Here is a 15,330-nt window from a genome sequence, read left to right as displayed (position 1 = left end):
GTAAGATCCACGTTTCGCTGAATCAATTTCATGCAAAAGGATCTCTTAGATCTCGACGGATGTGTGTCAAATCCAAGGCGGAAAACAATTATGGAATAACTCCGCTTTGGGTCTCCTCCCCAATCTCCGGGTTTTGTTTTGTTGGGTTTTTGTTTTTTCCCCCAGTGGTTGCGTGTGGTCCAGACAGTTCCTCGAACGCGGGAGGTAAAGCAAAATCCAGTCAGTCTTGGGAGTCAAAATTAACCTCCTCTAAATACTCACTTCCGTTCAGGACTTTTTCTATTTCTATTCAGAATATTTTAATAAAGTAGTAAATGGAACATCCTATGAGGAATTAAAATTAAGCATGTGTTTCTCCCTCTCTTCATGAAAAATGTGCTTTTTTCCCCTTTGGGTCAATGAAATCCAGTTTTGATATTCCTATTCTTAATGATGGCGATAGCAACAGAAACTATTTTTGCATTTTAATAATTATCGTCTTTACTGTTGTTCTATCCAAAGCACATTTTAAATGTTCCTACTAAGTTTAAAAACTAGTAATAAGGAGATTATTTGATATGTCAAATACTTTTGAAGGAACCGTTTCCTCCCTTCTCTCCACACTTTCTAGTGACTTGAATTCTCTCTCTCTCTCATCCACTTTCTGCTTCTGGAATTATCAGTTCCCTTCTCGATATTTCTTTGAACGAGCTTACCCAGCACGTACAGGGTAGAACGCTTGTTCCTGTTTTATTTTATTTCTTTTTGTTCCAAAAATTTCTCGGATTTATTTATTTTTTAAAAAGGCGGGTGGAAAGGAGACTGAAATTTAATCCTTTGCTTTTTAAAAAGGAGAGAGTTGGGGAGAAAGAGGAGAAAAGTCATTATCTTTGCCCGCATGCTGTGAAATATATATTAAAAAAATCCTGCCAATTTTCCACTTTTGTTAGCAAACTAGTCTGTCTCGGTGAGGGTACGGTGGGAGCCAAGGGAAAGGAAGCGGAAGTGAACCAATTCAGCCCTCTTGTTCTTGTGCGCCCTCTACCGGTCCGCATTTTTCTTGCCCGCGACTGTCTGAAAGAGAAGGCACATGTTAATATCAACTCGCGTGATCGTTTTCTGGTACTGTTGTTCTGGACTGTTGATCCCCAGACAGATGTTGCACCATCAGGGTCTCCTCAAGTGCCGCTGCCGCATGTTGTTCAATGACTTGAAGGTCTTCCTTCTGCGGAGACCCCCGGCCCCTCCTCCGCCCTCGCCGCTGCCTCTCCCTCCCATGAGCAGAACAGACCAAGCCTTGAGTTTACAGGCGTCTAATAACAACACGCTGACTACTGGAGGGCGATGGGCACCTCGGAGAGCGCCGACGGACGGGGGTGGTGGTGGTGATGGAGGAGGAGGAGGAGGAGGGGGTGTCACGAGCCCCCCCGAAGAAGAGTGGGAAAGCCCTGGGGGAGAGGGAGAGCTTCCCACGACTGTGATGAGCAGCGCCTCCTCCGACGACTTCTGCAAAGGGAAGGCGGAGGATGGGTATTCGCTGGGGAGCAGTTTGGATAGTGGAATGAGAACGCCTCTCTGCAGGATCTGCTTTCAGGGCCCAGAGCAGGTGAGTGTACACATGAAACCAGTGAGGTCCTGGGTAAAGTCTGTCTAGTAGGTGTGAGCTGGCACCTTCACACCTTTCTAGCTGAAGTCTTCTCTCTACTTTTCTCTTCCTCCATCCCCACTTCACTTGGGACACCTCCAGCTTCATGCCTTCCCAAAGCTGCCTTAAGGTTTTGACATCAAGACACCAACTGGTGGGGATTGCCAAGCTTGTCTGTCCTCTAAAGTTTGGGGAGAAAGAACAAGGAGGCAAAATGTCCCATCTTGTAACTTTTTAAATAGAAAGAAAAAGCCCATGGCATAGCAACAGGAAAAGCTCAGGACACCCATGTACAAATGAAGGAAGGCTATAGCCCCAAGGCCAAGCAGTTGTGTGATTGCCTATATACACAAAGATAAAGTCAAGGAGCTTATAGTACAAGGGATCGATTTTGATAGGTGATTTGGTAATGGAACTTGTTCTCTTCCGCTTCTACTTCAGTTTTCCATTACACTTCTCCTTCTCCCTCCACTTGGTGTTTTCACTTAAGTTGTGTTAGTCTATGATATCCATTATCCACAACCTTCAAAATGCTGCCAGGGGATGATAGCAGATCTATTCCTATACAACTGGAGGGTAGTGGAAGAAAAAAAAAATCAATGCTAGTTCACAGCAAGTTAAGGGGTGTACTTCCCTCTGACAGGTCTCGGTGAAAGAAAAGGCCTATTCTTTTGTGGATTTTTTTGCATACTGATACCCTTTATTGTAAGAAGTTTAAAATACCCCTTTTTAAAAGTTAATATGCTTGTATTATCTCTCTAGATCAATGATATAAAAATATCAACTTTATTTCAACTCTGAACTCCCTTGGATATAACCAAGCATCATTCCAATTTAAATCCTATTTGTGTCTTCTGGTTGCTATTTTCATGTTGTGTCTGGATATTTCCATAACTTTTACTGAACTGATGGATGTGTATCTTGATGGAGAAAGGCGCGGTTTTCATGCTACTCCTAACTGTACTGAAACAATTACAAACAGCATGCCATTTCATGAGTTGGAAATCTGTCCAGAATGACATATAATGTTTCTAATCATCAACTATAAATTTACATCTCTTGTTGTTCAGTTAATTGATCAGAATAGAATACCTAATAACTGTTTAAATGCTAAAAAAGAAAGCACGGAAAGTCTGCATTTCAACAATAATCAATTCCCCTTTAACCCATATTTGAAGTCTACAAAGTAAAATAAAAACAAATAGCCAAATAAACATTCTATAAAAAGAAAATTAATGAAAACTATTAAATATTTAGGAGGTATGTTTTCAAAAATTATGAATAATTAAGATTGTGCAAAAGAAGCTCCCAATTTTCATATCAGGTATCAGAGCTTACAATCAGAGATCTATAGTCTAGGGAGATTCATATATCTGTGCAATTTCTATTGAATTTCAAAGTGCTCTATGTAGGAGATTTTTTTGTTACACCGTATACGTTGTTGGCAATCTGACACATACTTGCATAAGAATTCTTGAAATCAATGGAGCCTGTTGTATCATGGAGTCATTCTTTACTTTCTTTTATTTTGTATTAACAGGGATGTTTCTCTGATCATGAAGGATTATATATTGTAATATTCCTGAGTTGATTTCCAAAGTTGTTTAAAAACTTGTAAGACACAATCTACAGATGGAGATGAACTCCAAAAAGACAGGGGGTATTTGAATGGCAATAGCCTGAATTTTCCTCTGTTCTTAGACAGTATTTCAGGGTTAATTTACTGAATTTCAGTTTTTTTATTAGTAAAGAGTGCCTGTTGAATATTTTATATCATATTTTAAAAATAAACAAAGATATTTTAAAAGTTGTAAAAATTAGCAATGCAGCAATGCAACTTCATAAAATGAATACAATTATTGACAGTCTGAATCATGAAAGAATTAACTTGTGTTGCAATGACTTTATTCTGTTTCAGGTGATAGATGCTCACTATAGCCTTGCTCTATAAAATTCTAACAAGTAGATGGATCAGCAGAGTGTTTGTTTACTTAATAGATTTTCATATCTTAAAAATGGTAATGAACTAGCTATAAAACATTTCCCCATATATTATAATTAGAACAAATTAAGCTACATAAAGGTAGTCCCTGACCCACAACCACATTGGGACCACAATTTCCATTGCTAAAAAGATAGTTGTTAAATGAGTTGTATCAGATTTTATGACTTTTTCTGCCACAGTCGTTAAGTGAATTGTGTGGTTGTTAAATGAATTCAGCTTTCCCCATTGATGCTGCTTGTTGAAAGTTGTGTGGGAAGGACACAAATGGCAATCATCCAAACTTAGGATGCTCCTGTCAGACCTGGAAGCCATCTTTTACATTTTGGCCTTCAAGCCTGCCACATATTCTTCTGTGGGAAAATGGGAGGGGGGATTGCATAGAGTATGGATGATATGTAGTATGTAGTCAAAATAACATTCCTTTCTCATAGAGTCAAGAATGGCATTGCCCTGGCACCTAGAGTCGGATGACTAGGGAGTGTCTTCAGTTTGGATGGTGGATGATTCGACCATGTGATGGACATAAGGGTGCTGGGCAGGGACTTGAACTTTCACTTGGGTAGGGGAAACCTGGAAACTTTCAGATTCGAGTTTTCTCAGATGTGTCAATATGACACCTATAATAAAAAGTAACTTTGAGGAAATCCAAGCCTCAGAGTTTTCTTTCATTGGGGTTGTTACTTGGAACCCTGACATTAACCCGAATCTGAAAGCTGCAACAGTTGTAAATACATATTGGTTGCCAAGCCCTCAAATTGTGATCATGTGACCACAACAGCCATTGGATACCCGCAATGGCTGTTAAGTGTGAAAACTGGTTGTAAGTAACTTTTTTCAGTGTTGTGGGGGACTACTGCTTATAACTATTTGTAAATAGTAGTAGTAGATATAGTAGTCAAATATGCAGCAATAGGCACAATAGTTGATAGATGCTCATGTTACATAAAACAGCTGACTACTAAATAACCCTTGTCATCGAGAAGTTATATTTTACAGCAAAACAGGGAATTCACCATTTTCCTGTCATGGCTGAACTACAGTTCACATTATCTCAGGCAACATGATAAATGTAGGAATGCTGAGAATTGTTGTTCAGCAGCACCAGAAGGGCCATAGGCTTCCCACCTCTATACAGATTCATTTGTACAGTGGATTTTTTTTTAACCCTAAGCCAAGTAAGTCTTTTTGTTTTATCAAATCACATCCAATAGCTTTGTAAGACAATTTACACATTGACTAATAACCAAATACAGATGTTCGGACTAATACCCTGTTTCCTCTAAAATAAGACATCCACTGATAATAAACCCAATCGGGCTTTTGAGCACATGCACTAAAATAAGCCCTCCCCGAAAATATTTAAACACATGTGCAGCTGGTCCCTGCCATTTCCTCTGGTTTCCTCCATGCGCCCCAAAATAATAAGACCTCCCTGAAAATAAGGCCAAGTGCTTATTTCGGGGTTCAGAAAAATATAAGACAGGGTCTTATTTTCAGAGAAACATGGTATGTAGATTAAGAAAAAGTTTTCCTGATAAATAATTTTGTTAAAACTCTGGGGTATAATAAATGTATCATATCAAATATATGAAACTCCCTGTCCTTGTACTTTTTCTTACATTGTTTTAATTAAAAAAAATCAGTGGGAAGCTGGCGTGTGGCAAGTTCACTAGTATCATCTTTATTACTAATAATGCTTCTGGATTTGTATTAGCCTCACACTTAGAAAATTAAACTATTGGGTGGCTGCATCCCAGAGTTTTATTTGGCAATGTTACCTCCCCCCTCCCACTTTGTAAAAAGATTACGAGATGTGTTAAAAATCATCCAAGGGATTAAAGAAGACTTCTAAATGTGTCACTAATCCAGAAAGGTTGTTTAGCTTCCAAACAAGGAATAATACAGAAGTTCTTGACCAGGGAGCCACAGATCCCTTGAAAGTTCATAGATAAATTCCAGGGGGTCCATGAACTTGGATGGGGGGAAAAAACCAGCTCTATTTTCACTAACCTTTAGCTGAAATGTAGCTTTTCATTCAAGAATAGAATAGAATAGAATAGAATAGAATAGAATAGAATAGAATAGAATAGAATTTATATTGGCCAAGTGTGATTGGACGCACGAGGAATTTGTCTTGGTGCATATGCTTTCAGTGTACATAAAAGAAAAGATACCTTCATCAAGGTACGACATTTACAACACTTAATGATAGTCATAGGGTACAAATTCTCTTCTCTTCTCTTCTCTTCTCTTCTCTTCTCTTCTCTTCGCTTCCCTTCCTTCCTTCCTTCCTTCCTTCCTTCCTTCCTTCCTTCCATTCCATTCTATTCCATTCTATTCTATTCTATTCTATTCTATTCTATTCTATTCTATTCTATTCTAATGCATTTGGCAGTGAAGTAACTTATGGCCTTTATTCTCCAAAAATGATATTTCACTATCTGAAATTATAATACCCCTCCTCACAAAAATGGTATTGTCTTATTATTGAGTTAATGGATTAATAAAGAAGCATATCATGATATTACATGTTATTTTTTCATATTTTGATCATTAAATTTGAGCATAATCAGCTGTCTTTGAACTATAGTCTCGGTCCATGAATTTCAGTATATTTGTAGACTGTAGATTTCACCAGTCTCTAAAAGGAATTTTTGACACAAAAAGGTTAAAAACCAATTTGTTTTTGTAGTTAAGACAACAGACTAGAATCCAGGAGACTTGGATTTCTAGTCCCATTTTAGACATGAAAGCCAGCTGAGTAACTTTGGGCCAATCTCTCTCTTAGCTCAACTCATTCACAGGGTTGTTATCCTGGGGAAAATAGGAGAAGGGAGGATCATGATATGTTAGATATGTTTACTACACTTTTTGTCCTGTTTTATTATTTTTCTAAATAATTGCCTTGAATTATTTATAAAAATAATAAAGGCAGGACAAAAATATCTTTAAAAAAAGACCCACTGGGATAGTAGAATGCTGGTATTTAGAAAAGAAATGAATTGCATCTTAGATAGATTGATTCAGAAATTGATGAAAGTCTTCTTGAATAACTAGCTTTAGGTAAAGTTTCTTTAACATGGGCTGTTAATACCATAGGCAAACTCAATTTTAGGCATAGCAAACATAGTATTTGATAGGAAAGCTCTTCAAGCTGCAGCACATAAAATTAGCCTGAACTTGAACAGGTTAATCCTATTAATTGTTAATGCAGCAGCCAACAGATTTCTATCAGATGTTATATAGACATTTTAGTTGGACATAGAATAGATTAAATTTGAGATTTTAGCAGTTTCCTTCCCCACTGTAAGGAATTGATTTGTCATGCTAAATCCTAAATGGTTTCTATCACAAAATGGAAATGTGTAAACAAAAAAACAAAAACCCTTTCTAATAGTGCCTCCAAATTTGTATCATTGGGGTAGACTGGGCCTTATAACTGGAAAAAAAAATCTGAAAAGAACCTGCACACTTCTGTCTCCAAAAACCCATGTAGAACAACACAAGACACCAACGCAAGATTCTCTGAATGTTGTTGGGGAATTCTTTGCATTCTGTTAAATCATGATTTTAACCATGTTTTTGTTGAATAAACTATCATGAATTCCATTTACACATTGCGTTAAATTATAGTCCATGGCTATAATTGAAGACTGCTTATCCATCAAGGGGATTCTTTTGTTTGGTGTAGCCAGTGGTGGGTTTCAAATTTTTTTACTACCGGTTCTGTCTGCATGGCTTGGTGGTGTGGCTTGGTGGGCGTGGCAGGGGAAGCATACTGTAAAATCTCCATTCCTTCCCCAATCCAGGGGAAGGTTACTGCAAAATCCCCATTTCCTCCTGATCAACTGGGATTTGGGAGGCAGAGAATAGATGGGGGTGGGGCCAGTCAGAATTTTTACTACCGGTTCTCTGAACTACTCAAAATTTCTGCTACCGGTTCTTCAGAACTTCAGGAACTCCAGAAGTTCAGGAACTTCTCCAGAACCCAGGTAAGTTCCTGAAGATACAGCCATATGGCAGAGCTTTGCAGGATTTCTGCAGGGCTGAAGGGAAAGGGAGAGGAATCTATGTAGCTTGGTAACGAAGTATATTTTTTATGCGCATAGCCTCCATGCAAACCATTAGCTAAAAACAATGAATCTAGTAGTCGATGTTTGGAAAAATCTCTGCCTGAAACTTAAGTGGCTGTTACTGAGAAGAGATGAGACAATGGAATTTACACAGACAACTGTGTAGCTTAGATGCACTGCATACTGTAGTGGCACAGACCTTTGCACACGTATGCATAGGTGTGTAGTTGGTTGGACCTCTGGATTCTCTCTTGAGCACGGGGAAAGATACAGAGGGTGTCTAAGCATTACAGTTTTTACTATTGCACTTTTTTCCCTTGATGGGTAAGGGATTTCAATGGGGGTCATTGGTACCAACAATTTTTGCAAAAAAGAAATCTTCTCTGCACCTTCTTTTTATTAGAAAGACACATGTAGGTTTCTTTTCTCTGTCTGCTTCTTGATCTTCTGTAGCTAGCAAAGTGGCTGGGATGCAGGTAGGCAACATTCCCCATCAGAATGAGACTACTGGTTTCAGAAGAAGATACAGGCAGCCCTCAACTTACAGCCACATTTGGAACCAGAATTTCTGTTGCTAAAAAGCAAGGTATTTGTTAAATGAGTTATGTCTGATTTTATGACCATTTTTGCCATAGTTAAATAAATCACCGCAGTTGTTCAGTGAATATTGCAGTCGTTCAGTGAATCCTGCTCCCCCATGATCTTTGCTTGTTTGAAGCTAGTTGGGAAGGTCATAAATGATAACCGTATGACCCCAGGATGTTGAAACCTTTGTAAATACATGCCGGTTGCTAAGTACCCAACTTTTGATCACATGATTCTGGGGATGCTGCTATAGTTGTCTGATTGTTAAGTCACTTTTTCCAGTGCTGTTATAACTTTGAAGGGTCACTAAATGGATGGTTGTAAATCAAGGACTACCTGTTCTAATTATTTATTATAGAGATTATGGTTCAGAAACTAATTGAAGATTGGAGACAATAGGAGAAGAGAATACAGAAAAGATCCCAACTCCTTAAACTTATCGGCTTACTTATCTTAAACTTATCTCCTTAAACTTATCTTCCAGACTTGGGTTGATTTATCACCTGCTGAAGCCAAGGCTGCAAAGCCATGGTAGAACTGGTCTCCCCTTCTATTTCTTAAAATGTACCTGAGAGAGAGAGGTAAGCTGATTGGTTGCTTAGATTTTCAATTTCCTGGACTTTGCTGGGCCCTGCCCTCTATCTAAATTGACAAATTTAGTTTTGATTTATTATCTCTTTTCTATCTGAACCTCATGGGATATTTTCTCTCTCTTCACTATATAAGACAATGACCTCCATAAATAGGAGTCAAGGCAGGAGTCTGCCTATTCGTTCTGATATTAATACCAAGACCTCAATCCTGTCTCTAAATAAGTCATGAAGAGCAAATGCTAACATTCTAACCTTGGACAAAAAAGAGTCAAGTTCTGATTCTCATATACCTACCTTTATACCCGTCACACTAAGCCATCACGTCACTGTTTAGCTTTGACTTACTACGTGCTGTGAACCCAAATATTATGTTTGGCAGATATAACTTTTGGTTTAACATACTGTACAAACTCAACCATTTGTGTGGTATTCAATGAGCCATAGTTAAGCAAGGTTAAGGGATGTGTAAGTCTAGTGACAATGAACTTGGGCCAGTCAATCTCTTTCACCTTATCTTGTCTTACTAGTTTGTTTATAGAGAGGAAGAGGAGAAAAATGAAGTTAGGAAGTCTGCCAGGTTTTCTTTGAAGGGTCATGATAAAGAAAAAACCAGACATTCTGAGAATTGCTGGCTATTCTAAATACACTTGCTTTGTTTCCTTCTTCAGTATGCTTACCTAGGATTTCTCACATATCCCTAGATGGCAAATGCCACTAGCCATTCAAAAAAACAAAAAACAAATAGGGGTGTGTGTGTATTGAATTATCCTTTTTCCTTCTATTTTGGCTAGCTAAGAGGAACTGTCAGAACTTGAAGAACTGCTTGGCTCCCTATGCATCAGCCTCATGTGGTAAATTGCAAAGTTTAGAGTTTTGAGCATTTTCTCAGCTATTACAGATTTGTAGATTTGGATTCGGCTCCATTCACTGAGGTTGGCTAGTGAGATCTTCCAGAATATAGGTGGGATGGGTAGGAGAGGTGCTAATCATCCAACTTGCTCACCATCCTGCCACTGAAAGCATTGGACACCACATCCATGGCTGATACTCCTTTGGATACCAGTAAGAGCAATAGAGCTGCTGCGGTCGTGGTTCTTGTTTAGCAACCCTGCTCTAGCCGTGTGTGAATGGTTCCCTACCACATATACATGTCATCCTGGGTAGCCCGACACGACACGAGAATGTTGTCCTTTTATATCTCTGTGGGATGGTGGAAATAATTGATGGCTAATCAGTGTAAACACCCCCCTATCAGAATTTGCAACCGTTCAGCTGAAAGTTAGTGCAGCTGTTTGATTTCTGTAAACTTTGTTGACCTTGTACAAGGTTAAAATTGTGAAGCAATTGATCAGACTCTCTTATTCTCTCCCTTCCAAATGGCCATAGAAGAAATTGGACCCAGTGTTTGAGAAAGGACAGGACAGGAAAGGAAAAGAGGAAAAAAGGAAAAGAAATCCTAAACAAAAAGGTTGCTTGTGACTCAGCATTCTTTGTGACTCCATTTTTTTTTACCTTTATTCAACTTGGGTTATGACCCAAAGGGGGTACAGGTAGTCCTTGACTTACAACCATTTGTTTAATGGCCGTTCAAAGTTACGATGGCACTGAAAAAAATTGACTTATTATCATTTTTCACACTTAACGACTCCTGCACACTTATGATTCTTGTCCCCGTGGTCACATGATTATAATTCAGATACTTGGCAACTGGCATGTATTTATGATGGGTCATGTTATCCTGCGTCCTGTGATCCCCTTTGGCAACCTTCTGACAAGGAAAGTCAATGGGGGAAGCCAGATTCTCTTAACAAGCGTGTTACCAAGTTCACAACTGCAGTGATTCACTTAATAAGTGTGGCAAGAAAAGTTGTAAAATGGGGCAAAACTCCATGTTGCTTAGTAGGGAAAATTTTTGGACTCAACTGTGGTCATAAGTTGAAGACCACCTGTATTGGAAGAAAGGCACAGGGTGGAGCCAAAAAAAAAAAAAAGATGGGCAGACCCCTGCTGCCAGTCCAGCCTCATTCTTGCTGCAGGCATTGGCAGCTACTTTTCCTATGGGCTAATGAGTTGCTGAAAAAAGGACAGCAAAGCCAGAGGAATCAACCGGTTGCTTTGCTTACAATCCTTTGCACGTGGACAATCAGGACAGCATCATTCAGATTAGATGCAGCAGATACGGAATGAAAATCAGCAGTGGAGCAGCCAATTTCATGCAGGTCTTGTTTCCTGCTGGTTCAAGGATGAGTAGAAAGCAGCGGAAGGTGAAAGGCCCTCTGGCTTTAACAGAGGTTATCCAAGAATATTTGGGGGTCTGATATGATGAAATAAACTCCCAAATCAAAACTCTTGTTTATATTTATAACAGCATGTTTATCCAGGGTCATTATAATCACACCTTGCATGATTACAGTAATTCCTATTTCTAGCTTCTCCTGATACACTAAACTAAACTAATTTTAACCTAATTACACTAAACCATAAACTAATTAAATACCTTGGGTTTGTACAACATGCCAAACTGAAATGTGGCTAGCTAATTTGCAGTCCAATGTTTCTACAGAAACAGCTTCTTAGTATCCAAGGTGAGCTGAGTTAATTTGGCATAACGAGACAGAAAATCCCACAGGTATTTTTCCTAATCCCTGACAGTAAAAATCCAAGAACGACAAATGAAAAAAACCAACCATTTATATTTTTATTTCATGGCATCAAAAGCACTTGCCAGTTCTAACTGCTTTTGAGCCATGGTGGCGCAGTGGTTAGAATGCAATACTGCAGGCGCCTTCTGCTGACTGCCAGCTGCCAGCAGTTCGGCAGTTCGAGTCTCACCAGCTCAAGGTTGACTCATCCATCCTTCCGAGGTTGGTAAAATGAGGAGCCAGATTGTTAGGGGCAATATGCTGACTCTGTAAACCACTTAGAGAGGTCTGTAAAGCATTGTGAAGCAGTTTATAAGTCTAAGTGCTACTGCTATTGCTTTATCTTAACTAATGGTGATGCTGGTCCTAATTTAATTTTGACAGCAACAAATAGTAGAATAAGATTCTATTCAGTGAATAAGTCTTTGAAGATGCTACACAATCACACACCTGTGACACTTAGGGTCTTTTGGAGGGAATCTTAATGGTGGTATCTGCTATGTTGTTGGGAGTGGGCACTGAGAACTCCTGATAGCACTTCTGAAGCTAATCTATGTACGGAAATAGAATGAGGATTCACATGACCAGGAAGTTAACTGGAGATATATGATTATTGATGTACAGATTTTTGAGATGATAGTTTCTATACCGATAGCTCAAGCAAAATATCTTAAAACAATGGAAGTGTACATATACATATAATCTTCCTTTTTATGACCTTGTAATCCCTTAATTTGTGATAGAGTCAAGGTAACTGGCTGGAGCTGAATGTTTACTGGCCAGATGTCCTTCCTGACACCATATGGAGTTTGCAGCAGATATATTTTCTCTGCGCCCTGAGAGAGAAACATCTGCGGCTACCCAGGACTGAACTCTCAACCTTCCGAGTGGGAAGTAAGCATCTTCACCACTATATCACCACCCTATTGAATATACATATACATATCACTGCATTTAAAGAAAAAACACACACACAAAGCCTTGTCCAAGATAAGTGACACCTCGTGGAATTTTATTATGCTTTCATGTGTTTAGAAAGTGTGTGTGTATGTGTGCATATGTGTACAGTCCACAACAGAAAGAACACTTTTTTTAAGAAAAGCTAATCCTCTACTGAAGAGTGAGTACCATTATTTCAACAAATTTGTCCTCAGAAACTGTTCTGTCACATTAAAACATGCAGGTGGGTGTTTTAAGGAGTTTTAAAAACTTATCCCAGTCAAATAGACTTATATTGAGAACACAAGTGACTGGGTCAAGCTTTGAAACTCCTAACTAGCCCAGATACTTCTCCTTGAAGGAATTTTTCATTGCTCTCAGATCAAGGGATGACATCCCGTTAAAAATGCACAGCTCAAGAGAGCTGTTGCAACTGAGCAGCACTTTAATGGTTGTAGATTCAACAGTATGGAAAGTTCTCCCTAGTGTAGCCTACAGATGTGTAATATAATTGAATAACAGCCCTTCGATCTTCTCTGTGGCAATCTTCTCTGAAATAAAGCAATCATTTGTTTGTGTATTGGGATGGAATGTACTGATTGTAAAGCATGAGCCTGTTCTTAGTTATATGTATTGTGATTTATGTGACAGTTGGTGAGTAAGATTTGAAAAACATACATACATACATACATACATACATACATACATACATACATACATATATATATATATATATATATATATATATATATATATATATATATATCTTTGGTTATTTGGGTTTTCTCCCGCGTAAAATTGGAAGTGTCTTGGCAATGTTTCGACGAAGTCTCATTCGTCATCTTCAGACTTCAGCTTCGTACCCGAATAACCAAAGACCTACATACAAACACCCGCGAAAACCTCAGAAAGCAAACAAATATATATATATATATATATATATATATATATATATATATATGTCTTTGGTTATTCGTGTTTTCTCCCGCGTAAAATTGGAAGTGTCTTGGCGACGTTTAAGTCTCATTCGTCATCTTCAGGCTTCAGCTTCGTGCTTCTGGGAGCAATGTGTGATTGCAGCTGTTTCTTCCTTTTAACTGCTAGTGGGGTTTGAACTGATTGGGTGGGAGCTTGGCTGTGCTCTGATTGGATGGGGGTTTTTTTGTGCTCTGATTGGATGGGTGTGTGTCCTGTTTGGGTGGGGGCTTGGTTGTGCTCAAATTAGTCTGAGTTGCAGGGGGATTTGAGCTGGTGAGCTGCACTGCTGCTGTTTGGCTTCGTGTTCGTGGTCGTGCTACATCTTCGTAGTGGGTGTCAGTCTGCTGCATGTATGGATTGGAGGGGTTTGAAATGGCTAATGTTGCAGCTGCGGTCTGGCTTCTGGTCCTTGGTCGTGCTTCCTGATCAGTGTGGGTTTGGGTCTGCTTTCTGGGTGGATGTGGTGGTGACATCCTGTGTGGACCTCGTGAGTGTGGGTCTGGTGTCATTCCTCGTGTTAGGGACACGCTTTGTCAATAAGGGCAGGTTTCCAAATGGCTGGTAGGCGGAGGTATCATCTCGTTTGTTCATGCTGTGTGGGCGTTTTTCTATCTCGATGGCTTCTCTGATTATTCTGTTGTTAAAGTGTTCAGTTTTGGCGATAGTTCTGGTCTTTTTAAAGTCAATATCGTGTCCTGTGACTTTAAAGTGTTGGACCAGGGAAGAAGTTGGTTCCTCTTTTTTGAATGAGTTCTTGTGTTCTTCAATGCGTGCACTTATTCTTCTGTTGGTTTGTCCAATGTATGTGGTGGGGCAGGCGGTGCATGGGATTTCATATACTCCTTGATTTTCTAACTCGATTTTGTCTTTGGGGTTTCTTAGGATGGTGGATATTTTTTGGTTTGTGCAGAATGCTGTCTTGATGTTATGTTTGTGGAGGATCTTGCTGATTCTGTCTGTGGTGCCTTTTATATATGGGAGGAGGGCTGTGCCATTTTCTTGCTCTCTGTCTTGGGTTTTAGTGGGGGTTCTTTTGGATTAGTTTGGTAATCTTATTTCTCTGGAATCCATTGGATGTTAGTACGTTTGTGAGAGTGTGTAGTTCGGTTTTAGGTGTTGTTCGTCAGCTAAGCATTTTGTTCTAGAGATGAGTGTCTTGGCTACGGAGTTGATCTGTGCTGGGTGGTGGTGTGAGTGCATGCAGATAGCGGTTTGTGTGTGTTTTCTTCTGGTAGATGGTGTGTCCTAGGGAGCCATTGGGTTTCTTGTAGACTAAGACATCTAGGAAGGAAGTTGGTTGTTAACTTCTGTTTCCATGGTGAACTGTATTTTGGGGTGTAGGCTATTGAGGTGTGTGAGGAAGTTTTCAAGTTTTTCTTTCCGTGTGGCCAGATTATGAAGGTGTCGTCTACGTATCTGAGCCAGAGTTTGGGTTTGTGATCAGATTTTTCTAGTGCTTGGGTTTCAAAGTGTTCCATGTAGAGGTTGGCAATGACAGGTGAGAGGGTGATCCCATGGGTGCCTTCTATTTGTTTGTATTTTTGTCCGTTATAGATGAAGTATGTGTTGGATAGGCAGTGGTTGGTCAGATCTAGGATGTGCTTGGGGGTTATATTTGTTTTGGATAGCTGTCAAGGCTTCTTTGATTGGCACTTGGGTGAAGAGGATATGACATCAAAGCTCACGAGTAGGTCGCTGGGCTGTAAGTTTTGTTTCTTTATGATCTCTATGAACTGGAATGAGTTTTTACGTGTGAGGCGATGGATTCTGCATAGGGCTGTAGTTGTTTGGCGAGAAATTTGGCTAGGTTTTGTAGAGGTGAGCCTATGGAGCTGACTATGGGTCTGAGTGGGGTTCCTTCTTTGTGTATCTTGGGGAGGCCGTAGAGCTT

General features: G+C 39.4%; 1 protein-coding gene across 1 annotated transcript in view; it reads left to right on the top strand.

The window, feature by feature from the left end:
• The first annotated feature begins 1,069 nt into the window (after positions 1-1,069).
• MARCHF4 (membrane associated ring-CH-type finger 4) overlaps positions 1,070-15,330 on the top strand; it is a 162,134-nt gene continuing 147,873 nt past the window's right edge. Inside the window, exon 1 of the mRNA XM_058195986.1 lies at positions 1,070-1,585. Within this exon, the coding sequence (XP_058051969.1) occupies positions 1,070-1,585 (516 nt within the window). The remainder of the gene's footprint in view (positions 1,586-15,330) is intronic.

Source organism: Ahaetulla prasina, chromosome 1 (genome assembly GCF_028640845.1).
Source record: "Ahaetulla prasina isolate Xishuangbanna chromosome 1, ASM2864084v1, whole genome shotgun sequence".
NCBI lineage: Eukaryota > Metazoa > Chordata > Lepidosauria > Squamata > Colubridae > Ahaetulla > Ahaetulla prasina.
This window is presented reverse-complemented; position numbering and strand designations above follow the sequence as displayed.